This window comes from Monosiga brevicollis, genomic scaffold (genome assembly GCF_000002865.3).
Source record: "Monosiga brevicollis MX1 MONBRscaffold_6 genomic scaffold, whole genome shotgun sequence".
NCBI classification, from domain to species: Eukaryota; class Choanoflagellata; order Craspedida; family Salpingoecidae; genus Monosiga; species Monosiga brevicollis.
Window position 1 is genome coordinate 1194899 of NW_001865043.1, and position 25703 is coordinate 1220601.

Sequence of the window (25703 nt, forward strand, 5' to 3'; positions counted from 1 at the left end):
GAGAGGTCCCAGCACGTTAGTTACCTTCAATAGGGATGCAGATTTCACAGGGGATGCGGCCTCCAAAGCAAAACATTTGGCAGAGGACGCAATAGATGATGGCACCCTTGTCGTTGGGCTCAACGTAGCAAGGGGGCAGGTCATTCTCATATAGCATGTAGTCGAGCTGAAGCGCCGTACCAAGGATGGCAGCCTTTTGCTCGGGGCCGATCTTGGCGTGGTCATCAGGTAAATTGACCTCAAACCAATCGACATCGGTAAGCGCGGCGATACAAAACTCCTTAAAAGACTTGATGCGATTTTTCTTAATCTGACCCAGGTCACCGCTGCCCTTGGGCTCGGAGGAGATACGGAAGATGGTATCAAAGCAAACACCCAACCAGCCACCGTACAGGCACGGCCCATCAAAGTAGGCAAAGGGGGTTTCCTTGGCCTCGGGCGTTTCGTTGGTGTACAACTCGAGTTGGGGATGGAAGCCACCGGCACCGATAGGTTGGCGAGTGCGAGCGAAATAGCCGCCCTCTTCCTTGACCGTGGTGCCGGGCTTGACGTCAACTTCCCCGGGGTGCATGTACATGTGTTGAGCACACATGTCACAGCACACAAAGCAGCCGAGGCAGCGTGAGCAACAGCCCTCGCGCTCCAAGGTCATGGCCACGGGCTGCGTCAAGTCTGGCTCATACCTAGATCAAGCCCAGCCGCCCACGAATGAGTTTGTTGTAGCTTGGCTTGGACCAGTGGTCATGCAGGTGGGCAGATGGGATATCAAGGACAAGCAGGCGATCTGCGGGCACGCCAAGCTTACTTGTGACCTTCATAACAGCATCCACAATGGGTCTTGCCAGCAACAGGCTCCATCTTGGCGTGGAAGACCTTGGCCAAAAAGGACTGGTTGCCCGGGCAGCACAGGCGAGCACAGCAGTTGGATTCTTCGCGCACCAAAAAGACGGGCGTGGGCACTTCGGTTGGCTTCTTGGCATCTACGTTCCAGAAGCAGCCGTCAGAATCAAACCCGGGGCATCAAGCGCCAATGCGAGGAAGCGAGAGTCGGCACGCGAGCGGGGACAGGACCACACACGCACTCAGCACGGGGGTGGGGCGATCCAAGTCTGAGATGACGTAGGTGTTGGCCCAGATGCCAAGCGTCACGGCCTCGGCCAAGACATTGGCCTGCCCAATCGTTCATTGGCGGGCGGTTAAAGGACTTCGAGTAACGCTGAGCCTGGCAGGGGCGCTGCCCAAAGCACACGAACCTGGCGAACGGAAAAGTTTTGAATGTGCTCAAGCTTTTGCAAAAAAAGGTTGTCCAGTCCCATGGACGTCTTGCCAGGTTGGCTGTCAACGATCGGTGCCTTTTCCATGGTGTCCTGCTTGCGTGTGCCTGCGATCGCGCGCCTATCTCATGTGCAAGAACCGGCAAAATGATGGATGATAAGCATGTGTGTGTCTGAAAGATGAAGAGCGGGGTCTGCGATCGCAGCAGCGCCGTTTCCCCTCTCCCCCAACGCGCGATCTAAACAGGCCCACCCTACTCGAAGGAGAAGAAGAAGAAAAAAAAAATAAATGAAAAACGCCAAGCAACTCTTGACACGCCCACCCCCACCCCCCGCGTGTGTGTGTGCGTGTGTTGTGCGTGTGTGTGTGGTGTATAGTGCGTGTGTGTGAGTGTGTCTGTCGTTGTCAGTATTTAATTGTCAGCATTTTCATGTCTGCTTTTGAGTGGAGTTCACTTCAACGTGTGTGTCAAGCGCAAAACGGCTCCTTCCAACACACGCACCGCGGACAGGAGGGTCTGTTGCTCCTGGGCGGGAGGGGGTGTGCCGATTTGTTAAGGGGGTTGGCAGTGGCTTGTGAATCTTGGCGTGAACAAGTCAAGCGGGTGCATTGAAAGGGGGCTATCGTGCAGTAGCACCCTTTGCAAGTGCCATCTGGATGTGAAACGTACACAAACTTATCAGAGCAGCAAAGGCACGCGCCGTGACGCCCACCACAGCAGTGCTGAGGGTGGCACGGCACAAACAACATGAGCCGCGCCCGATCACAGACCATGGCTGGGGCCTCCCTTGCAGCTTTGGCCAAGTACGTGGACCACCTGGCCCGCATCACCGACATACACCATTTTTCGGGGGCGGGGGCCCACTGCCAGTGCCCTCAGACCAGTGCGAGCGCACCCTGAACACCTGCCTCAATCAATCCTACTGCCTGTACTGCTTTGTTAGGCGTGCACCCAACCCGACGGCCGAGCCTACCGAGGCTTCCGTCTCGCCCTCTGAAAGCTTTGTGGCTCGTGTAAACAGTGAATCTACTGCCGGCACTGTAAGGCCGGGCCGCTTCACCTGCAACCCATCTCAGCTGGCTCCCGCTCTCGGTCTGATTTACACGGCTTCCATGCCCCATCTTGTGCAACCTGTCAGACTCCGTTGAAGGCGTTGCGCAGCATTGCTGCCATTCAAAGCTCCATCAGCCTCTGCATCGGCAACGTGCTCAACGTGCAGGTTGGCAACCCACACCAATCTACGCCTGCATGCCCCCCTCTCGTCCTGATCTCGGCTGCTTGGGTCGCCCCCACTTGCCCCTCCCTTAGCTAGCAGTGGGCGATCCCGTATATACCCAGCTCCTTAATCGCCGGCTTGCACGTCTTTGGTTAGTAACCGTGATGGCACAACCTCCTGTGCCAAATCATCCCACTCTCAATGCGCCTACATCACCTTCACCCTCGCCCTTGTATTATCCGCCCACACCACGTGTTCCAACAGCCTGCCTCGAACGCCTGCCGTGCGCAATCTCCAAACGGGCGATGTTCTCTGCATTCAACCTGCGCCGCAAAGCCGAGAAGATGCCGCATCCACCGACATGCCGCCCTGGGCAGGTCAGCCGAACGCACACCACTTGCACCAAGGATCCAGTTTCTTAACAGTCACCCTCCCTCATGTCGCGTCGGCATCGTTGCTCGCAGTCCTGGCCGTCCAACGCTTTGCGTCTCTTCAAGACTGCCTCCTGGCCTTTACTCTCGCAGAACTTTTCCCCGAAGCTCAAACTACAGATGATGCCGAGGCTGCTTTTCGTCAGGCCTACACTGCCAAATGGAAACGGTCCGTCGCGAAATGGGGTAGTAGAATTTTCTCCGCAACTGCCCCACCCAACAATCAAACCCACTCGGCACTGACAAAAGAATTCGTTTGCACCAACGCGACCCACGCGTTTTGTATCTGCTGGTTGTAGAGCTGAGGTTTTGGTCGTGACGATCGCTCCCTTTTCGCGATCCCGTCCCGGCGCGCCTACAACCGATGCCCCAACCCCTTTTCCACCCGATCTCTACGCTTGGCGACCCTATGGAACCAATTTACCAAGGTCTGGTGTGAATCACAATCACTCGCTCCATGAACTGATCGGATCGCGGCAACTTGGCTTTTGATTCTTCTAACTCTGTGGACCCCTATAGTCCCTTGCCATTCCAGCACCAAGAAACTGTTGTTCAGGTCTGCAAATCGCGCTTCAAACAATGCCGCTGCACCTGTACACCTCTTCCATCATTGAATAGCGCTCCTCTGCTCCATGCCATGTTTATTGGCTCCAGGTGGCTTGCGGTCGTGAACACATTGTGGTGTTAACAACCGACGGGACGGTCCACTCCCGTGGCAGCAATCAACTCGGGCAGCTTGGCCTTGGTTCCGATGCCTCGGCTTCGACAAAGGTCCGTTTCCAGCGGCCCAGATTATGGTGGCACATTTTATCTTGTGGCTCGTGAATGTCATCAATGCTCAAGCCCTTGTCCTCTATCCTCCTTGTCGTTTTGCAGCTGCGAATTGTGTCCGAGCTTCAACAGGAAGCGGGTCACGTGCAAATGCTTGCAGCAGGTCGTGCTCACACTCTGGTGCGTGTCCGTTTTTTTTTTCCGAATTGCCACGCGCCACTTCTGACTATGCTGGCGTGCTGAAGCTCACGGGCTCACACCTTTGCAATCAGGCGCTCGGCTGTGATAATCGCGTATGGGCCTGGGGAGCAAACGAGAGTCATCAATGTGCTTTAGGTCAGCTCCCGACTTGGCTGCTCAGTGAGACGAGGCCAGCCTCTTGCTCTCACTCACAGCTTCAAATGTCGCAAATGTCGGATTTGGCGCTTAGACGCCATGTCAGCGGTATACTTGCCGACAGCCGTTGAATGCCCGTGGAACACCCCGGTCTTCGACAAAGCCTCACCAGGCATCCGTAGCATGGCTTGCGGGTTTGTCTTGCAGTGCACTTGACCCTCCAAAGTGATAGCCACTCCTGTAACAATTTCTCACTTTCGCCTGCCCTGCCCCTGTGCGTTGTCACAGAGCCACGCACTCGGCGCTCGTGGACACGGCTGGCAATGTGTGGATGGCAGGCGCTGGGCCACAGCTTGGACTTGGTCAGTTTTGGCCCTACATGCCTATTTGGAGTTGGCCTTTTATTTTATTTTTATTTTTTTCCTGTTTCTATTCGCGGCTCTTCTCAATTACAAGGTGTCATACCACTTTTAGGCGACGACGGAGTGGCAGAGCGGTTTACTTCGTAAGTCCTGCTCTTCATCGTGTTGCCGGATCGTTTGAGTCATCTGACTTTGAAAACGGGCCAGTATTGTGTTGGTGCGTCTTCTCACCTCGCTTGGGACCTTACGTTCGCTCAGAGTCTCGGCGCTGGAAGGATTATGTGCCGAGGAGGTGACCTGCGGCAGCTCGCACACGTTGCTTCTGGCCCGTAACCGACACTTACACCCGTCCGCTACTGACGGCGACTCCTTGGTCCTGGCGTGTGGACAAGTATGTGTCTGCTTTTTCACCTACAGCGGCACGGCCCTTTTCCAAGTTCAAACGCATGGACCTTGATACGACCTTGTGTGATAGAACTCCGAGGGACAGTTGGGCTTGGGCGATACAGTGCCACGCTCGCGCTTCGTTGTTATCAAGCCCCTGGAGAAATTACGCGTTGTGGGCTTGGCAGCGGGGGGGCAGCACTCGATGGCTCTGACTTGTTTGGGCCATGTCTATGCCTTTGGATCCGGGCGCCACGCTCAATTGGGTGCGCTTGTTTGAGTCGCCTTTTTTGCTCGTTTCAAAATGAGGCCCTTGATTGCGCTCATAATTCACGACGCGCTGGCCTAGGCAACTCGCGGCTCGTTACAAGCTCAACCCCAATCCTTGTCGGTGATTTATTGGCTCGTGGTGTCGTCCGCATCGGTGCCGGTGAAAACTACAGCGCGGCACTGGAAATGAGTTTGGGTTGGTCCCGCACCTGGTCATGGCTGAAACATCTCCCTGGCTCGGGTGGACATGTCTGTCGACCAAGGAGCTTGACCCCTCATCCTTGACGCTGTGTATGCTGGCCAGAACACGAGAGCAGCAAGCTGCGCCGGCTTTGGGTGGCGGCACCCGAAAGCGTGCAAGCTGAAACACGGTGAGCCTGGTCATTTGCACGTCAGGCCTGACTTCTAGCATGGATCTGCCTTTTTTGAAAAATAAGAGCGCCAACACGTCTCACCACGCTGCCCGCACAATGCCTGACCTGTAGAGCGCTTGAGGGGCAGGCCGCGGTGCCCGGCTTTGTGGTCAGTTGCTCGTGAATTGGTGTTTCCGCCCTTGTTGCTCCTATTGCCAAGCTCACCCCAAGGCTACGTCATGCTTGGCTGGATGCCTCTCCGCCTGAGCAGCCAATGCACAGCCACGGCTTTGAGAGTGTCCTGGATCTTTTTGCCGGCGAGGCATGGTTGGCTGTCGTGCACGGTCGCCGCGCCAACTTGTTGGTAAGCACGACGAACAAGACTTTTGCTGGCCGTCCCTATCCACCACTATATCTTGTGCAGGTCGTCTTGCTCACTTGCCGCACCTGGCTCACGATCGGCTAGACGCACGTGGTGGGTGCCCTTTTACGCAAGGAGCAGAACCACTGTAATCGTCTTCGGTTGTTGTTGCGAGGGGCTCTACTTCGACTGCGACGACAATCGGGTTCGTGTTGCTTTCCACCGTGATCAGCATGGCGGCGTGAGACTTATGGCTAGATAATGGCTGTGTAGATGTTTTGGATAGCTTGGAGGCTTCTGGGGCCTCTTGTTTTCGGAAGCTACTCAACATTTATTCAAGCATCTGGCAGCTCAGTTGTCATACATCCGCTTTGCTAATGAGTGCGTGGCCTCTGCCGACGCCAAGCCAGTTGCTCTCCTGGCCGCACACCTGCACCTCCAATTGTCCACTCCTGTTCTCTCATGGCCTGATGAATGCTACCACGACAGAGTACCGGCGGGATCAGCTGCCAGAGGTGGAGTTTGTGCGAGAGCTTGATGCTCAACTGCGGTTGGCTCTTCAACAGCACATCGAATATGCAACAGCATTGAGCAATGCCATCGCCATGGGCACGCTGCGAGACTCCACACTCGTGCGCAGCGTGCTGCAAGATCTACACAGCCACAACTTGCTTTTGACCAAACCCGTAGGCTTTTCGATACTAATTACTTGACCACGAGTGTGAAGTGGTGTGTTGGACGTAAATCTCAATGCAGCGGCTTTGGTATGACAGGGGGTCCCGGATCATGGCCTGGTTGAGTGGCTTTTTGCACTACCTCTTGATCATGCCCAGGTTTGTAAAATTCTCTTGCGAAGCCCCCTCCCCCACCTAGCCTGCACGTTGCCTGCGAGTCGTGGCTGGCTGAGCATTGCGCCACCTCATTTTGATTTCATGGGGCGCAGGCGTATCCAGAAGCACTTCGCCAGCTTTCAGCACATTGTGAAGCACAAAACACAGAAGTGGCAAGTGCGCTCTTGACGTCGGCTGATGCATGGATACATGCGTTGCAAGAGGCCACCGACCTGCTGGCTGATGCGGAAAAGACATGTCAATTCTGGGAACTGCATGCTGCGCTGCGCCGCGCTCACGCAAGCCCCTCGCGGCGCCTTTTGCTGCATAGCAAAGAGGTTGGTACCTAGTATTTGGCCTCTGCAGTCAGCCTGGCCAAGATTCATGTTTCGAGCTGAGGAGCCGCTGGTACTTAGTAGTCATGCACATATGCTTCGTGCTTGCCGTTGCAACAAATCTTGATTGACAGGTGCCCATTGGCTTCAAGGGTGTCATGTCCAGCGGCTCTTGGATTGTGCTCTTCAATGATGGCCTACTCATTGTCCAGGTGCGACGTGACACCGGTTCACGCCTTCTCTTGAGGGAATTTGAATTCGTAGCGGGTCTCAGACCGGACTTTGCCGGTGCTGGCTTAGGTGTTTGTGTCACGCATGCTGCCACTGGCCACCATATGGGCCTTTGAGGAGGTGCATGGCGGTGAAAGCCGCCTACGGCTCGTGACGCCAGAGGAAAGCATCGTGATGTCTGCAACGCCTTCGTGAGTGATCGCACGCCGCGAGCTGCCGTCAACCTTTTGGCTTGTGCGCTGTGTTTCAAGCCGTTCTCAATCTTTTTGCGCGTTGCTGCCCGCCGTTACGTCTGATCTTGCTCGATCAGAGCTACCCAATTGTGGAAGCGTCACATTGATGCCGCTACGGCTGAAATTTTGACGCGAGCAGCCATGAACCAAAGCACGTATGGCGGTAAGCGTCACGAACTCGCCAACAACGTCAAGAGCACCAACATTCAGAGTTGTTCCTTGGATACAGGCTGCATCGAAGAAGTGGATGACCCATCCGCAATCACGCACACGCGAACCGCGCGCTATCACTTCAAAAATCACCCCTTCTACAAGTTTGTCTGCATGATGACCTGCACTTGTCTTTGGCTCAGAAGTGCACATATCTCATCCTGTACTGCAATCCCATCAGAGATGCCACTTACACGGGCATGTGGCGACAAGCACGTCCACATGGCGAAGGCAGCATGCATTGCATTGACGGTCGCAAGTACGACGGCCAATTTCACAATGGACTTTGCCACGGCTATGCTACGCTTCAAAGCGGCCCGGTACGCCCATGTTCAATGCTTAAAACTGCGAAGACAAGAATCAAAGCATAGCTCCCCAGCTTTCCTAGCTCGTTATTCCATGTTGCTTCGTTTCCTCGGGAGGGGGTTTTTTTTTTTTTTTTTTCGGGGACCCTAACGAGGCTGGTGTGGTGGGTCATGGGCATGCAGGCGGCATCTCCAATTGCCATGGCTACTGGCAACTGGTCTCGCGGCTTGCTTCATGGTCACGCCACTGTTCAGTATCACAATAACGACAAGTACTCGGGTGCGCCTCGCGTTGGACTTCCCAGATACACAATCCCTGGGCGGCTACGAGCGGTCTTGCATGAGCTGGGAATCAGGTTGTTTGAGTGATGTGATTTAGCTTTTTCTTATTCGTGATTTGGATGTGGGCGCAGGCGAATGGCTGGGAGGTGAGCGCCATGGCTTTGGCATCATTACGTTTTCGGACGGAAGCACCTACCACGGTGGCTGGCAACATGATCAGCGACATGGCTATGGAGTGTTTCGCGCGGTGGAGGAACGATACGTAGGCATGTGGCAGCAGGAACAACGGAGTGGACCAGGTTTGACAAAAATCCTGCCCTCGCTTTCGTCTTGATCGAGCCCCCGTTTTAAAGGGTCTGACCGTCAAGTGGTGTAGGCATTTTGGTCAAGAATGGCTGTGTCATCCGAGGCCATTTTTCGGCAGGCCATCTCATTGGCTGGATGTACGCAAAGAGCTCAGATCCCGAGGTGTGTGCTCTTTTGTTGAGGAAATCAGATACCACCCATCCTGCCCACGCTCTTTGGCGAGACGGTGCAAGAGAAAACTTGCTGATCACTATGGTCTGCGCCTTCCTCCTCTCGAATGTGCTGTGCAGTTTGCTGTGGTGGCCGAGTGCGGTGCCGACGACCATGTTCAGGGTCGCGCACTTATGGTGACTGGGGATGGTTGGATCCTGGACGGCCAAGCTCAAGGCGCTATCGGCAGCGACTCGATGCTGAAGGTACCGGCCTTTCTAGTTTACCACAGCGTTTGCCCATTGCCCTATTGGGAGCCCTGATGACGATGCTGACCCTTGAATCTTTGACACTTGCTAGTTCAATGGTGCTGTTCACGCTGGTCGAGCCAGGCGGGCTGCCGAATCGATTGGCACGGGACTAGATGCCGTCGTGGCCCTTGCCTTTGATGCAGGTCTCTTGCCACAGACCTCTGAAGTCGATGGCGACCGATTTGGGCCCCTGTGCACGGGACCCTATACCAGCGCACCTGCCACGGCCTTTGGTGGCAGCCCAGCGTCGATGCGCAACTCCACCTCCAGCTTCTCAGGAATGAGCATGGACTCGAGTTCTATTCCATGGGTAGTCGAACGTAGCCAGCTGCTCAAGAGCATGCTGCAGGGCAAGGATCTAAGGCCCGTGCCTTACACCCAGCGCTGGCGCAGCATTTTTGTTCGGCTTGACACGGAACTCAGCACGCATAGCACCGTGCATCAATGGCGACTGTCGTCTTCTGAAACAGATGCGCCACGTGATATGATCGTCGCTCCGACCGTTGAGCGCGAGCTGGTTGACAAACCGCAGACACTCGAGGCTGCTCAGTACGTGCTTGCGCCTCAAAGAAACACTCGCAGCAGACCTACTGCGCTGACGCCCTTTACCATGCTTGCTAGGCGCTTTTTGGCTTCGGCTTTGCACAATAAAACACACCCACTGGGTCGCTTCTTGGCTGACTTGGGAGACGTTGTCAACGCCAGCTACAGCGCGCCCTGCCACCCATTACTTCTTCGCGACCTGATTCTAGAAGTACGTCTGCTGATCGTGCGCTGGCAACAACATACGGCAACTTTAGCCAGGCATCGATACGCAGCTGTAGTATCACACCAGAAAACCTTGGAGCGAGGGCCATGGCGCATGGAGTACGGTCCACACTGACGCAATCCTTAACGATATGATGCAAACCGGGCGTAGGTTCGCTGCTTGCTGTCGGAGATTGAAGGGACCATCTTTGAGGAGTTTCCCGTCTTTCGTGAAGGCGAGGATGCCCTGGAGCAGCAACGGCAGTGCCGTGTCACGTTGATCGAGCCAGCCTTTATGGCCCACGTGCAACTCACACTGATTCGCAACTATCACTTTTGCGTCGATGCGGTTGACCGGCGATATATGCGTAGCGTGGACAACCTAGATCGCTTATCGCACATTTCACTGATGCGCAAATTGAGCGTGGAGCGGCAATACTGGCTGATGAGCGAACACGAGGAGGCCGATCACCGCGCGACGCTTCAACGAATGAACATGCCTGTTACGCCCGCCGCAGCGTTGCTGGATACTGACTCGGTACTGCTGCCTCCAAACTCCAGCATTTGGGATGCCCTTTCTACATTTTTGCATTGGCACGAAACTCATCGCATGATCACACTGCTTGTCACCACGCTTGGTAGCCGCTGCTGGAGGGAAGCTTTACCTTGGCCGACCAGCAAGGGCAGGACTTGACGTTTGTCACGCCATCCAATTCACCGCGGCTTTCTCCCATTCGCCAGCTCAGTGAGCAGGCGACTCCGGTGCGGCGCCAATCCTGGGGCAGCTCTGATCGCGACTTGGGTGCTTCGTCTGGTGGGGATACTTCCATGCCGCCCGTGCCAATATCCACCCATGTGGGCCATCACCCCCGCGATGTTGGCTGGTCACCCAATGCCACGCACGACACCCTCCTACTGGGCTCCTCCTTTGTGAGTAGCAGCTCCTCCGCCATGACGAGCCCCACCTTTGAGTTGGAAAGCACGGGCGCTTCGCGGCATGACAGCTTTAGTCATCTTGCGCTTCGTCCCATTTCGCCACCAACGCTTCGATCCCGTGGCTCTGTCAGGTACGCAATTAAGGAACTGATGAACGTCACAAAACATCGCTAAAAGCCTTGTCGACTCAAGCGACGTGCATGGCTTACCCGTTGATGAATTTTTTTTTTTTTAATGTCTTTTGTTTTTTTGGGCCACTGGTCACAGTTCGGACTCTCCGCCGCGCCGCGCACGCTCCTCCAACTCCAGGTATGACCGCAATCTTGCATGCTTGGGGGTTCCCATCGGGTTGAATCTTATTCGCGTTTTGCTTTTCCCAACCTCTTGCCCCTTTTGTATAATCGTATTTTGTGTATCCCTGCCTCACCCCTGGCTGAATAGCTTCCGAGTTGCCAGTGACTTACTGGCCCAGCTGCCTCAGGCTATTGGCATCCGTGCAAAGTGCAGTATCTTATCACGCTGCGTGGCTGCACTGAATCAGGCTCTCGCTCGCGACCACCTGCCTCAGGTATGTGCGATAAGAAAGTGTCGAAGCCAAGCGCGGCCTCGAAAATCGGACTTGATCGTCCATGCTATGAGGCTCAATATAAATGTGATGCTGTTGGGGGTGTGGTATTGATGCGGGAACGCAGATCAACAGCATGGATGTTCTGCTGCCGTTGCTGGTCACGGTGTGCATTCGCGCCAAGGTCCCTCACCTGGGTGCCGAGCTACGCTTCATGATGGACTTTCTGGACTACGAGTACTTTGACGGTGAAACGCAAATTCTCCTCACAACCTTGCACGCCGCCTATGAGCACATACTCAGCTTGCACTAGTGCGTCGTTCCCTACATCCCGAGAACCCATGGCGAATCAGGCTTGTGTGTGTGTATGAGTGTATGTGTGTGTGTATATCCGGATGTGTGTGTGCGGGACAAGAGTGTCCCAGTGTGCAAAAAAATCTGACATGTGAGTTGTCAAAAAAATCGATCCATCTCACGCATCAGTTACCAAGTCACCCCCTCCTCCCTCGCCCCGCTCGACCGAGACCAGGCCCGTGGCTCATGATTTATGATGCATGGCCACACATTTCTGAGAGAGAGACGTTATGGGATGCGCTCCAAGTACGCAGCACCAGATGGTGCTGCCTTATGAGGTTACTCAGGAGGCCAGCACGTCATCCACAGAGCAACGAGGTGTCAGCATCATCATGTTACAGCGAATTCTTGAGCACCCTCGTTTCAAGCCCACCATGACCACTGCCGACGTGTGCCGGGCCATCATCATGCCTGAGAGCAAAAAGGCTGGCTGCGCCTACGCTGCTCTTCCTGAGTTTGCTCAGGTGCGACCCTGCCTTAATGTTACGCCTCGTGTGCATACAACGCTGACACGCGCCCTCACAGGATGAGCTCTTGGTGGGGCGTGCCACACACTTTGTGAGTCACGCATGGGCCTACTCGTACAATGACCTCGTCGATGCGCTTGCTGGCTTTGCGGGTACGTCTGCAACCTGATGACCACTGTCAAACCCAATGACCCTGCGACTTGCTGGGTATCAGGTCGCATCAGGCCTGTCCAACTGACTCGACTTGAACCCTACCTCTTTCTACTAGGTGGACATTCAAAGCAACGTCCCTACTTCTGGGTGGATCTCATGCTGGTGGACCAAAATAATGACCTCTCTCGACCCCATCAATGGTGGAGCACGACTTTCAAGAACAGTATCCAAGAATTGGGACACACCGTGGCCGTCATGATGCCTTATGATGCGCCCAAAAATATCAGCCGCGCCTGGGTAGGTTGTGCCTAACACACGTCGCCCAACTCGAACACCCAAGGTCCAGCCTGATCTAAGCCATCAGGTCCTTCCCTGGCGCACGGGCCAACGCTTGTTGGCGGTCGCGGATGTTGCCATGGTCGCTTCTGGTGCGACTCTGGCCAACATGGGGCGACGCGAACAAGCAGCATACTTGACTCAATCTGGCTATTGGCTGGCAGGTCCTGTGGGAGCTCTTCTGCACACTGACGACGGGTACCGAGCTCTCCATTGCCTTTCATCCGGATAGCTATCGCCGCTTTCGCGCAGCTCTGCATCACAATCTGGGGCAGTTTATGCAGATGGTGGAAGCTGTGGACGCAGAAAAGTCCGAGGCCTTTGATCCGTCTGATCGCGAACAGATTCACCGGGCCATTCGCGAGGAGATTGGCTTTACAAAGTTAAATGCACAAATTCGATCCGGCCTGTTGGGCGTCTTTCTGGCTGGCGTTGCACGGGGCATTGAGAAGGGTACACACACGCTCGACCATGCGCGCCCTTTGTTGGAGGCAGGAGCCAACCCCAACATGCTAGCCACCATTCTGACCCCGCTGGCGGTGGCTGCGGGGGCTGGACTTGAGCCCTTGGCTGAACTTCTCTTCTCGTACAATGTTGAGGTTAACAGGCAAATGCCTGCCCGGAATACCGCGCTACACGTGGCTGCCCTTGAGGGTCAAGCTCGGATGGTGCAGCTGTTGCTGGCCCATGGCGCCGACGCCACCAAGCGCAACGGCGATGGCTTAACGGCGCAACAGGCTGCCCAGGCACGTATCAATGCCATTGAAGCTTTGGCGGTGGAAGGCCTTCATGCCGAAGCACCGCAGCAGCTCTGGAGGCACGCGCAGGGCTGCATTCAGGCCCTGAACATGAACGCTTTCAAATCGCTTCTGTCCATGCCCAACCCACCCGAAGCCATCTTGATCCATGACGAGGCCCTGTGTTTGATTTTCGCCGTGGCGGTCCCCCAAGCTCAAGAGGGCCCATTGGCTTACCACAAGGCGGCATCGGCCAACTTCTATCGTGATCCCGGCTTCAAGGACCGGATGCTCGACTTTGCATGGCAAGCACCTTTGCCCCCAACCACGGTATCACGCTTGGAGGCGCTGGTGGCAAAGGAAGCGGGTAAACGAGCAGTTCAGGTGTTTGAGGCGGGCGGGGCCTTTCGAGCGTTTGTTTTGGCCGTCCTTGCTGCACAGCAGGCGCAGCACTCGCAGCTCTGGTCCTTGGCTCGTAGCGAGGTAGCCACGCTGAACAAGCGTGCACAAGACTTTGTAGCACGGATGCAAGCCGAATCAACCGCACAAGAGTCTTTAATGGCCGCGTTTAGACGGTTGGGTTCGGATCATGGGATTGTGATAGCCGCAGGCCTGCTGATGGTCGCAGCAGGCGCGCCAGCACTAGATTCGACAGCAATTGCAGCCCGCGTGGCGACCACCCCGACAAGCACATGGTCAAACATGTTTATCCATGGGGGTGAGTCGCGGGCGCTTGCCGCACTGCAAACCGTGACACGGGCCGAGTTGGCATCCGAGGCCGAAGCCCAGGGCCTCTATGATTGCTGCGTAGCTCACCTGTTGGCCACCTTGGGAGAAGAGGCCGTCCAAGCCTTGAGTCTGGTGACGGTGCGGCCCGTAAATTTGAACGAGGAGCTACAAGCCCAGATGGAGCAGCTGCAGGCTGTCACGCGTTTGCTCACCGCCGCCACAGCGGTTGGTGCCCATAGCTGCCCATAACAGCCCCAATAATTTCTGACAATTTTCTGCAATTTTTTTCTTGTTGTTGTTGTGCAAAAGTTGATTTTGCTTGCATGCACTTATTCTAATTTCTTCGAAAAAGATAGAGTTGAGAATGGCAGAGCGGCAGATCAGGCGGCTGGAGTGGTTGGTGGTCGGCAAGCAAGCTGTGGCTGTGATGGCAGGCTCTCATGCAGAGAGACGTCATTATTATTCTTTCTTTATTATGAGCCGTAACATCGCCCCGAATCACGTCATTGTGGGCAGCTCTAGAAGCAGAAAGGGCTCCAGTTGTCTGCAAAACAACAACATTGCTTGCGCGAAGAATGGAAGAGTGGAGCCGAACTACGAGAGCTCCAGCTTACAACATCTCTGTACGTCTTCTCTTCAGTAGCCCTTCCGCCAACGCCTGGGCTAGAAGGAGGCAAGACACAAGACACAAGACGCCAACTTGCATGGGCAACCGGTTCTTGATCGCAATGACCGAGATTGCATCGTCCCCAACAACTCGCCGGTCCCGAGGCGGGGACGCAACCCTGAACACCTACTCAAGCCCTGCCGGGGACTGCGTCGGTGCCATTTTCTTTCCTACATCCCCATCGAAAACCTTGATCTTTGCCCAGTTGACCCTGCCAGCCTTTTCTCTGTGCTTTGACAGCCGTCTTCCTTGCCCAGGCCCTCATCTACATCATGTCCAAGTGCCCCTACACGACTGACGCGGCCGGTCATCCGTTGGATGACCAAAACGCTGCGCTTCGTGCGGGCTCCACCGGCCCCTTGGTCGTGGATCCCCGTCTTTACGAGCACAATGCCATCTTCAACCGTGAGGTACGTGCGCGCGTCGTGCGCTCACACATTTCCTTGGACAGCGTCGCCCTGATCCTCCGCGTCCTGGCCGGTTGCAGCGCATCCCGGAACGCGTGGTCCATGCCAACGGGGCCGGTGCCTTTGGTACCTTTCGTGTGACAAAGGACGTGTCACAGTACACCAAGGCGAGCTTTCTGAGCTCCGTCGGCAAGGAGACCAAGATTGCCGCTCGCTTCTCCACGGTGGCTGGAGAGCGCGGCTTTGCCGATGCCGACCGTGACGTCCGCGGCTTTGGCGTTCGCTTTTATACCGACGAAGGCAACTTTGATCTGGTCGGCAACAACACACCCATCTTCTTTGTGCGTGACCCCAACAAATTCCAAGGTAAGCGCGTCAACAACGGTGGCCCGCTGCCAACACCACGGTTGCCTCTGACCACCCATATGCCCTTTGATTGCATTGCACATAGACTTTATTCACTCGCAAAAGCGCAACCCACAGACAGATCTGCGTGACTGGGAGGTACGGTTACTCGAGTCAACACGGGCCCTATTGGCAGATGGATAAGAAGTCATTCCATTGAGCCACTGACTCTGATCCCTCTAGGGGGGTTGCAGTGTTTGTTTACATCCATGTTTGCTCTTGACATTTGACTGATACATTCATTTTTTTTTTTTTTTTTTTTTTTTTTTTTTTAACTTTTCCGATGGTCTTGTTTTTAGGCGCGCTGGGACTTTTGGTCTTTGTCACCCGAGTCAGTGCATCAGGTGCTGATTCTCATGTCTGACCGCGGCGTGCCTCGTACCTACCGCCGTAAGTGCACTGCTGCCATTGAAAGGAGCCCTCGGTGACCTTCTCCAATTGGCCCACACCCCGCTCACCCCACTCCTGTTGGTCAAATCTCATTCCTGCAGATGAGCATGGCTACGGAAGCCACACGTTCAGCCTCATCAACGATAAGGACGAGCGGGTCTGGTGTAAATGGCACATGCGCACCAACCAAGGCTATGAGGTGCGTTTTACCCATCAGCTCAAACCGCGACCAAGCTGAGGTGGACTCGATCGGCTCGCAGCTCATATCGATGATCGCCCCTCTCCTAGACTCTTGCCGAGGAGGAGGCACAAAAGGTGCGTGGCGCCAACCCGGACAGCCACAAGGATGACCTGTTCCATGCCATTGAGCGTGGCGAGTACCCATCTTGGAAGGTGTGCCTTCAGATCATGACCGATGAGCAGGCCAAGAAGATGGACTTTGACATTTTTGATCTCACCAAGGTCTGGAGTCACAAGGAATTTCCCCTGATTGAAGTTGGCGAGATGACTCTGAACCGCAACCCCCAAAACTACTTTGCCGAGGTCGAGCAATTGGCTCTTTCGCCGGGCAACTTGGTGCCCGGCATTGGCGCCTCCCCTGACCCCATGCTGCAGATCCGCCTGATTGCCTACACCGATGCCGCCAATTACCGCCTGGGCGTCAATCATTACCAGCTACCTGTCAACGCCCCCGTCTGCCCGGTGTCTCACAAGAAGTACCGCGATGGGCTCATGAACCCGAGTGCAAACAGCGGGGGCCACCCAAACTACCAGCCCAACAGCATGGACAAGTACCCAACCTTCAAAGAGGGTTCCTGGGAACCTCCGCTCCCACTCGACCAAGCCGTCGTTCAGCGCAAGCGTCAGGGTCAACCGGATGACGTCTACTTCCAGCCCCGTGCCCTCTTTCAGATGTTTGAGAAGGACCACAAGGAGCGTGTGTACAAGAACGTGGCTGGCACTATGAAGGGCATCAAGCAAGAGATTATCGAGCGTCAACTCGAAGTTTTCGGCAAGGTTGATGCTGAGCTGGAGCAAGGCATCCGCGTTGCCCTGGAACAGGAGGCCTAAGCATTGCCACAATAGCTTGTGTGTGCTGGAGAAGGAAAGGCATGCCCCGTGGTGTGTATTGCCGCTCTAACTCTTTTTTTGTTCTAGTTTTACTTGTTCTTGTTGCTTGTATGAATCATGATCCGTTTGCGGACTATCGCGCACGCGTGGGTGTGACCGCTCGTCACCATCCATTTCCCCGTGGGAAACCAGTCCTAATTGAATGCCGTTCTTCACGCGCTAATCAGAGATCTGATTAAGTGGGTCAAGGTTGATGTCAACTCAAAATTCAAATTGGTCAAACCCTTTTGCTCTTGTAGCAACTTGACATGAGGCATGAAGGCCCTCTTGCAGCCTTCCCGCTGGAGGGTCGAGGCCGCAGACATTGCATTGTTGAGGCGCCCCTGGCATTCAAGGCGTGTCGGGTACGATTGGAATGTCTACAGAAGCCAGACGTGCTCGAGCTCCACCCAATAAGCGATGCATCCCATACTCTTCGCTGAGAGCGCTACGAACATCCTCCTAAAGTAAACAAACCCAATTCGATGTGATGAAAAGATGAATGCTTCAAATGAAATAAAGATCAGTCGGCGACAGGTGCAGACACGGCACCCCCCTGCTCGTACCTTCTCAGCCAACCTTCTCAGCACCCGCAAAACGCCGAGCAGTTCACTGTCCTCGGGGTCGTCATACCACGACGAAACGGGCAGGCCATTCTCCACCTAGCGCATGACGATATGACAGGTGGCGCGCAGATGGTCGGTCAGTGAATGCACAGCGTTGCAAGATGGTTGGATCAGGCCCAACGCACACGTTAGTGCCAGCAAAGCAAATGCAACGAATCGACCCAGCCTGCCTACCTGGAGCGCAAAAGCCAGCGGGTTGTTGTCGACAATGATCGTTCGTTCCAACGGCCGGCCGAGACAGCGCAAGTCCTTGACATAAGTATTATCCAAACACTGGCAGTGTTGACGATAAAGCCGATGCTGGATGTGGCCTTCTGGATCGAGCCAATCTAAAAGGTCGCCAGCATAGATTTCTTGCGAGGCCGTAAAGACAATCACTTCGAACAACTGAGAACGAAGACGGCGTTGAGTTGGAAGGTGAGAAGGTGTGCGATCAAGCGGGAGGGTAGTGATTGTTTCAAGGCATGCCAATTGAGGGAAGGGCAACACCAAAGACACCAGCCTGGCTCTGACCTCAGCGACGTGTTGAAGAAACTTGCGAGCAAAGGGTCGCACATGGACGTGCACAACCAGTGTGCGATTTTCGTAATTGATGATTTGCTACCACATTGGCACAAGTGAGAAATTACCCGGTATGCAGTCAGTCGGACAGCAGCCAATGGACCAAACAAGCCCTTGGGTCCAGAGATCAAAGCATGCCTAACCTGGTGGGTACTTAGAGGTGAGGGCCGCAGCTGGCTGTGCACCAGGGTTTCGTCAAGATCCAGTACGAGCGTGGGTCGCTGATCACGAGCCGGCGGCAAGCAGGGTGGTGGAGTTGACGGGTAGTCGGGTAAGTCCAACATGAACCTTAATCTAAAGAGCTCACATGACAAGACGTCAATGTGAGTGAAGGTACGGTCGTTAGACACCAGGTGTAAAGCTCAAGCAAGTCTGGACGGCAGGCTTCAACGGGATCCCTGTTGTACCTTTTCCAGTTGAGCGCTTCAATCAGACTTTGTGCCAAAGTGGGCTATACACAAAATGGTAGCGTGGGAGCGCTGAGTGAGCCTGTGGTCACTCGTGCAGTTGTTTGCACGGCGTCAATGGGTCCCAAAAGCCAACGAACCTTGGCGCGAAATGTCTCTTGAATGTGGTTGCGCAGCCATTCATCAGCGTGCATCTCTGAATCTGCCGCTGAGGTGGGTCGGGTGGGGGAGGGGAAGGATCAATCAGTGTTGCACTTCAATGATTTTCGGTGCTTGAAGCAAAGAGGTCCGGCTCAGGTCATCCACTTTTAAATCGCGTAGCACACTGCGGTACATCAAGCGCCCACCTTGTAATGTGGGGGCACGTGTGGATGAGAAGAGGTTAAAAAATGGCTTGAGCGAGTCAAAGAATGAGGATCGCCTTTGAAATGGTGCGCGCAGAAGATGGGTGAGGTTGGTGCCTTGGAAGCACATCAAATGAGAACACCATAAATGAGGAGCAAGGCTCAGCCGCACATGGGCTGGGATTTACCTTCGGCGGCTGGGGGTAGTGTCAGGCGGAGAGGCTGGCAGTGTTGCAGCAGCGGGCTGAAAAGCCTCGTCGTCGTCATTACTGGCAAGGCGGCTCCGCTTGGCCGCAGGACCTGGAGCAATGCGCACAGCAAAGCACATGTGAGATCCAGGCAAAAGGGCTTTGCGTTTGACGTGGGGCGTGGGTGGGGACGTGGCACCGTTAAACGTGATGCCCAGGACCTTGTCCGTGTGTAGAATGACTCACGCTCGACAGAGGTAATGGGACCATCAGAGTCTGCGGTGGTGGCGCGGGGCGGCGTCTGGGGCGCCATGTCAAAGGCCGTGCCACAATCGGGATTTGCCGATTGGTCCTGTGGCGCTATTGAGCACACTTGTCCCATGGGGGCCGGCCTCGGGCCTGAGACAATTGATGAGCCGTTGTAGGTATTGACAACGGCACCGGGTCCTGTGGAATATGCCCGCAACCGCGCGCGGCGTCTTGGAGAAAGAATAATACGGCGGGCTGAGAAGTTGCCATTGGAAGTAGGAGCTGAGGTTTGGGGTGTATGGGGCCTCTTGCCAGGGCGTCGAGCCTGGTCCTGCAGCTCCTGCAGTGTGCGGGCGCTTGTGCAATGAGCAAGACCGAGGTGATCGAGCATAAAGGGACAGCTCTGAGAGCTTGGCAGGAAGAGCACTCACCTGTGGCAGTGAGCCAAAAAAGGCCTCCTTGACTTTTGAAAACAGGCTGCCAAAAAGTGAAGACTAAGACAGAGAGAGCTAGAGTGAGGCGGATGGAGGCGGATGTCCAGGGCGATGTGGGGAGCATGCGTTGCCCGATCAAGCAAGCTCACGCGTCGATTGGCTGAAGAGGGAGTGAGCTGGGCTTGAGCCTCGGAATTGCGGCGGACGTCGGCTCTCCCGGGCTGGGAATCGTGTTCGTCTTGAGCGATACTTGACATCGCTTGGGCTGGGTCCTGAGCGGGAGCCGTAGCGGCAGTTGCGGGCGCGGATGTGGGCGCAGCTGTTGCGTCTGCCGTGTGTGCCATGGTGCTGACTAACCACACCTCGCGAACCTCCCACAATGACTTGAGGCAGGAAGTAAGGGTGGCACCCCTGCGCGGGTTTGTCAAGGACGAGACCTTGAACAAGGGGTGTGGGGCGTGGTGCGATCGGCAAGAACAGAGCACACACCCAGCCAGCAGCAACCAGCAGCCAGCACACGTCTCCTCCCCACAACTCACCAAGGCAGCCAGATCAGAAGGACGATAGAAAAGGGAAAGGGAGAGGGAGGAGCGGGGGAGGCTGCCGCGCCGCCACCGTATCCGCCACCGTGTGTGCGTGTGGCCGCCGTTTTGATATGATGGTTAGCGATGAAAAGTATCTCCAGCACAAAGTGTAGTTCAAGCTGCAATAACCATCATACTTTACAACTATGATACGTTTATATGCTGCATCTTCTTGACAGATGACTGCAAATTCTCCCAAGATTCAAATTTCGACCAAAAAATGGGGGATACCTATGTCAAACTTTACTTTGCAGAGGATTAGTTTAGTTTACGATCCTCTCTCTCTCTGTCTCTCTCTCTCTCTCTCTCTCTCTCTCTCTCTCTCTCTCTCTCCCTCTCTCTCTCTCTCTCTCTCTCTCTCTCTCTCTCTCTCTCTCCCTCTCTCGCTCACAGGGGGGCGGCGGGGATGAGGTGCTCGTGAACATGGAAGCGGGGATGAGCATTGCGCTGGGACTGGCTTTGCTAGGCCTGGTCTTGATTCTGGCAGTGACGATTGTGAGGCCGCTACGGGCGCTTCTGGATCAACGCCGCTGGCAGCGTCATCTTCGTGCCCTGTACGAACCCTGTCCTTGCCCAATGCCTAAGTTGTTGTCGCGCACGCTGAGTTTGTGCACATCCGTTTCGTTTGCTTGACAGAGCGGCACGACCCGCCGGCCAGCGCTTTGCGCTAATCACGGGTGGCACCGACGGCATTGGCTTTCACCTGGCACGGCACTGCGCGAGTCAGGGCCTGGATCTCTATCTCACGGGCCGAACCTCTGCCGACTGTGCGGCTGCTGCGCAGCAACTCAAGCAACTGGCTCCTGATGTGGTCATCAAGGTAAGCCTGCGACAGGGCGGAGGCGAAGCCAGCTTTTGGCCACCAGTGCGCGCTTTGATGGAGGCCATTCGATGGTGCCCGGTTTTTGTTGCTTTCTTCAGCGGCTGTTGCGGATGATGCTGATGCTGTTCTTCGTGTTGGTTGACAGACCTTTGCCGGCGATCTGAGCCAACGTGCTGTGCAGGACCAACTCTTTGTCCATTTGGAAGATCTCGCACTTCAAAACGGTGCGTATATGTGCCGGCTTGCTTGACTTGCCAGGGGGCTTTCTCTCGGACTTGCTGCTTGTCCACACTTTGAGCATGCGACCTCTCAATTTCCCAGCCTCACTACCGCTCGCCGTGGTCGTGGACACCACATTGCGCGGCCTTCCTCCGATCATGACGTGATGCCGCTTTTTCTGGATGATAAAATAGTGCAAGTGGCCATCCTGAACGTAGGCTTGTCTACCAGCGTGCCCAAACCGCTGAGCGAGCACACCGAGGTCGAGGCCGATGCCATCCTTGCCATCAACGCGCGGCTAAGTCTGCAACTGGCCCGTCGATTGTCTGTTGCATGGGCTAGAACCGCTGGTCCGAGGACAAAGGCTGTACCCCGACGGGTGCTAATCCTGGTCGCCTCGCTGGCCGGCGTGACGGGTGCCCCCTTTTGTGCGGTGTATGGAGCAACAAAAGCATTCCTCTTGCATCTGGGTGCTTCGCTCCGGTATGAGCTTTCCACCGTTGCTGAGGTGCTGGTCAATGCGCCAGGCATGATCCGCGCTGGCAACACCATGCGTTGGTTCAGCGCCTCACGCCTCGCGGCCCCCGACGTACTCACCGCCGAAGCCGCGGCCCGCGGCATTCTCTGCTGGGTCGGCACCGAGGCTTATCCAACTACGACCTCCGTCCTTCACTGGCTTACCCTCAAGCTTCTCACTGCCCTTCCCACAACCCTGGCCACGGCCCTGGTTGGCCAGCAGCACCAAGCCGTCATCCAGCGCCTGACCACACCGCCTCCCTCCTAACAGCTTGACAAGACGTGTGTGTGTGTTGCTCTTTTTTTGTTTTTTGTTTTTTCGCTATTTTTCTGACAAAATCGCATCTTCGAATTGCTGACATGCTGATAATTCAAGTGACGTGGTGCCACACACAGCCAGAAGCCACGAGAAGTTGGATGTCGCAATCATGTTGCTCCTATGGCCAATGGGATGCTCTCAAAAGCCCACTTACTCGCAGCATCGTGGTGCTGCGAGAGGCTGCGAGACACTCGAATCCGCCACCGCTCACCAGGATTTTCTTTCTGTTCTCTCCGTTCTCTCCGTTTCTCCACGTCAAGTATGATGACCATGGCTTTGCGAGTGAATGGCACGAAGCAGACTACCCGGCAGTTGCTCTGGCATTTTTCTCTGCGCGCTGACTTGATCACGACCCTCACCTGTCACGCAAACACACCGTCAATATGACACGCCCTTGCTCCTGGCTGCCACTGCTGGCCGTTCTGCTGGCTTTGGTGGCTACCTCTCACGCCTTTCGTGCCCCCTCATTCTTCGGCGCCCCGGGCATCTTCGATCCATGGATGGGCATGGATGGCTCTGCTGCCCGGTGGGGCAGCCACCAGCAGGGCTTGGGCGCCCCATGGGCTCGCAGGCATCCTCGCCATCGTCACTTGCACCCATTGGAGGACGCTGAGGTACAGGAGCGCCAACGCCAGCAACGCCAACAGCAACTGAACCAGCTACGCCAGCGCCAAGCCACTACTGCCCACGAACTAGAGGTCGAGGAGCACCGCTTGGCTCGCTTCAAGAAGGAGATTGACGATTATCTGTCGCGCGAACGTGCGGTTTTAGAGGCCACCGTGCCTGGCACGCACCTCTATTATCGCCGCTTGCAAACCTACCGCCAGCATCTGCAGCAAGGAGCCCGCGAGCTGCAACAGCAACAGCGTCGTGTAGAGAACTCGCGTCATCAACTGCGCGATATCACTGCTGCTGTGGAGCGCCTTGCTGCCTCTCTTGGCATGGACAGCACGACATCTCAGGTACCCACCCACGATGCTCACTCACACCCGTCTGATAAGCCTTTGGACCAGCTCCCAGCTGCCCCATCCCTCGAGGAACAACACGTATCGACGCCCAAGGAAGCCATGCCCCAAGAACAGGCCCCGAAACGCCAGCAACAGCAACAGCAACAACAACAACAACAACAACATCACTTTCACCACCACCGCCACCATCATCAACACCAACACCAACACCACCATCAACATCAGCACGAGCATGAACATGAACATGAACATCGTCACGAACAACAGCGGCCTACCTTCCACACCCCAAAATCTTCTCGTCCTCAACGAGATCACGTTTTGCGCCGCCCCGCCGAGTTTGAATTCGAGCGTGACGAGGACGGCTTGCTCTGGTATCCAGGAGGTCTTTGGGTGGGTGAGGCATCCGATGAAAGTGCAGCAACCTCCAGTTCAACCTGCCAGACGCAAGCTTGCCGCGACCACCTCGCGCATACTCAGGCCATGGAAGAGTTTGCCCAACTCCTTGACCGCAACCTGCCCCCGGCGGGCACGGCATAATAATCATACGCATGTCAAGTTGATATTCATGGGTGTCACATGTGGTGCGCCCCATTTCTGCGAGTTTCTATTCCCAATCCAGACATAAATAACACAACATGTTCAAGCTTTTGTTGCCTCTGCCAATCATGCATATCTGACTGTTCATTCCGCACTTTTTATTTTCAATTCTTGGCGACGCCTACAAACAAGACAAGATAGGACGGGACGATACTCCTAACAGCGCACATGCTGGCATGTCTCTTGTTTCACACAACACAAAGCACCAGCCCAATGTTCATGCCGGGCGATGACGACCGAGCGTCAACTGCATCAGGTTGGTCAACACATCTTCGACCGAATGCAGGTCCTCATCCGATTCCATGGTCTTGAGTTGCGAGCTGATCGCAGTCATGTGGCTCAGAGGCTCGTCGTCATCCAATTGTCGCAAACACTCGGTCAGCAGCTCAACAATCTACCCATCGTGAAAAGACGGAAGGTTGCCACGTGGTGGTGAATAACTGTCACGCAACGCTAACAATGCCTGAACCAAATGAAACCCAAAGCAGAAACGGTAACGAAAGAAAAAGCAAAAATAGCCAGCTTTTCGAACATGCGAACCTCAAAGATCTTCGTGCGGCGCTGCGGCGTGAGACCGCCGCTTGCGCGACGCCGGTAAATTTTCAGGTGTGAGGCTGCATAATCCAATGGTGTCTTGCCCATTCCTACAACCAAAAGTTTAAACAAGCTTGTCAGGATTCCAAAGCGCAAAGCAAGGCCGACCAGAGAGTAGGCAAAGGAAAGGCACCTACTGTCTGTGGCGCGCACATCGGCGCCAGCCCGCAAAAGCGCTGTCACCACGCTAGTGTGGTTGGTGCACGCAGCCAAATGTAGCGGAGTATTTCCATTCATGTCCCGCAAGCTTTGATTCGCGCCTGTGCCTCGACAGTTGAACAACCCTTGATCAAACAACAGCGACGAAACGGGGCACCTGGCACCGCAGCAGCAGAACATGGATACGAACCGTGACTGCAAAGGTATTTGACCACAACCGCATTGCCTTGGCACGCAGCAAAATGCAGTGCGGTGCGATGTTTTTCGTCCGCTGCATTAACATTAATGTCCTCAGCAATCAGGTCCATCACTGGCATCCGACAAGACGAGACAATGAGGGCATGGTAGCCTTTCCACTTGGTCTAGGCCCACCAACTTCTCATGGCTAATACATAACACTTTGGATGGCACCTACGTGTGTTAAGGTCGGCTTTACCGGCCGCTTCACGAAACTTGGCTTGTTTGGCTACCGTGTCGGCACCAGCAGCGGGCATGGTTGGTTTGAGGTGGTGAGTTGGCCTGTTTCGCACATGAGCTCGGATGCTTCAAGCCACACCACAACAGGAGCCAAACTCGCACCTCTGGTGCTGTCCACGATGGTTTGCTCCACCTTGAAACGGTGGGCCCGAATCTTGGCCTTGGAGGAACTGAGCTTGTGAGTCAGGTGATGACGCAGTTCAGGGTTGGGTTCGTTGACCAGCGTAGCCGTGAGCGCGTCATCTCGTGCGGCCACTGCCGCAAAGTCCTCGGGTCGCAAGGCCATGGTTGCCGGGATGCCAAGCGACGCGTTCAAAAAAGAACCCCCCCGAAAAAAAAAAAAAAGGAGCGGATAGACGAAGAAGGACGCGACACACAGGGGTTTTTGCTAGAATCGCAACTGGGGGCAATCACAAATACATGCGCACACCGCTCTTCCAATTGAAGCTATCAACGTTGCCGGTTGTGACTTGATACTTTTCTAGACTGGTGGGGCTGCTTGTGATTGGGAGTTCGTCGAGCTTATCCACACGTGCGCCCCAGCTGTTGAGGGCTTTGCCGCTGCGCATAAAGGTAACGATTTCGTCAATGGCCGAGCCTTGGCCTTTGAGCACAAAATGAACGAGATTGCGGTCTGCTGCCACGTTGGTAGCGCCGGCTTCAAGGTTTCTCTTTTGCGCTG

General features: G+C 55.3%; 9 protein-coding genes across 9 annotated transcripts; 6 read left to right on the top strand and 3 right to left on the bottom strand.

The window, feature by feature from the left end:
* Positions 1 to 24: 24 nt before the first annotated feature.
* Positions 25 to 1361, bottom strand: MONBRDRAFT_24368 (uncharacterized protein; the record flags this gene model as incomplete). The annotated part of the gene is made up of 4 exons (XM_001744717.1): positions 25 to 683; positions 806 to 980; positions 1083 to 1170; positions 1254 to 1361. Coding segments are annotated over 4 exons (1030 nt in total), but the record flags the coding sequence as incomplete, so codon positions are not given.
* Positions 1362 to 2023: 662 nt separating this feature from the next.
* On the top strand, positions 2024 to 3415 carry MONBRDRAFT_24369 (uncharacterized protein; the record flags this gene model as incomplete). Its single annotated transcript, XM_001744513.1, has 4 exons — positions 2024 to 2079; positions 2649 to 2869; positions 3017 to 3092; positions 3223 to 3415. The coding sequence occupies 4 exons, from the start codon at positions 2024 to 2026 to the stop codon at positions 3413 to 3415; spliced, it is 546 nt and encodes a 181-aa protein (XP_001744565.1).
* A 4372-nt stretch (positions 3416 to 7787) lies between these two features.
* Positions 7788 to 8520, top strand: MONBRDRAFT_16139 (uncharacterized protein; the record flags this gene model as incomplete). Its single annotated transcript, XM_001744514.1, has 3 exons — positions 7788 to 7919; positions 8088 to 8184; positions 8318 to 8520. Coding segments are annotated over 3 exons (432 nt in total), but the record flags the coding sequence as incomplete, so codon positions are not given.
* A 3235-nt stretch (positions 8521 to 11755) lies between these two features.
* Positions 11756 to 14226, top strand: MONBRDRAFT_31913 (uncharacterized protein; the record flags this gene model as incomplete). The annotated part of the gene is made up of 4 exons (XM_001744515.1): positions 11756 to 12019; positions 12081 to 12174; positions 12291 to 12472; positions 12676 to 14226. Exons 1-4 carry the CDS (start codon positions 11786 to 11788, stop codon positions 14224 to 14226), a joined length of 2061 nt encoding a protein of 686 aa, XP_001744567.1. The 5' UTR covers positions 11756 to 11785.
* A 690-nt stretch (positions 14227 to 14916) lies between these two features.
* MONBRDRAFT_15882 (uncharacterized protein) lies at positions 14917 to 16917 on the top strand (the record flags this gene model as incomplete). Its single annotated transcript, XM_001744516.1, has 6 exons — positions 14917 to 15054; positions 15132 to 15417; positions 15503 to 15555; positions 15756 to 15846; positions 15948 to 16045; positions 16135 to 16917. 6 exons carry the CDS (start codon positions 14917 to 14919, stop codon positions 16915 to 16917), a joined length of 1449 nt encoding a protein of 482 aa, XP_001744568.1.
* A 611-nt stretch (positions 16918 to 17528) lies between these two features.
* On the bottom strand, positions 17529 to 18397 carry MONBRDRAFT_2855 (uncharacterized protein; the record flags this gene model as incomplete). Its single annotated transcript, XM_001744718.1, has 4 exons — positions 17529 to 17618; positions 17757 to 17969; positions 18096 to 18182; positions 18287 to 18397. Coding segments are annotated over 4 exons (501 nt in total), but the record flags the coding sequence as incomplete, so codon positions are not given.
* Positions 18398 to 20107: 1710 nt separating this feature from the next.
* Positions 20108 to 22175, top strand: MONBRDRAFT_24373 (uncharacterized protein; the record flags this gene model as incomplete). The annotated part of the gene is made up of 5 exons (XM_001744517.1): positions 20108 to 20161; positions 20617 to 20903; positions 20986 to 21169; positions 21318 to 21396; positions 21586 to 22175. The coding sequence occupies 5 exons, from the start codon at positions 20108 to 20110 to the stop codon at positions 22173 to 22175; spliced, it is 1194 nt and encodes a 397-aa protein (XP_001744569.1).
* Positions 22176 to 22609: 434 nt separating this feature from the next.
* MONBRDRAFT_24374 (uncharacterized protein) lies at positions 22610 to 23731 on the top strand (the record flags this gene model as incomplete). The annotated part of the gene is made up of 1 exon (XM_001744518.1): positions 22610 to 23731. One exon carries the CDS (start codon positions 22610 to 22612, stop codon positions 23729 to 23731), a length of 1122 nt encoding a protein of 373 aa, XP_001744570.1.
* A 153-nt stretch (positions 23732 to 23884) lies between these two features.
* On the bottom strand, positions 23885 to 25307 carry MONBRDRAFT_31914 (uncharacterized protein; the record flags this gene model as incomplete). Its single annotated transcript, XM_001744719.1, has 6 exons — positions 23885 to 24185; positions 24332 to 24435; positions 24523 to 24645; positions 24735 to 24854; positions 24960 to 25010; positions 25124 to 25307. The coding sequence occupies 6 exons, from the start codon at positions 25305 to 25307 to the stop codon at positions 24009 to 24011; spliced, it is 759 nt and encodes a 252-aa protein (XP_001744771.1). The 3' UTR covers positions 23885 to 24008.
* Positions 25308 to 25703: the final 396 nt, after the last annotated feature.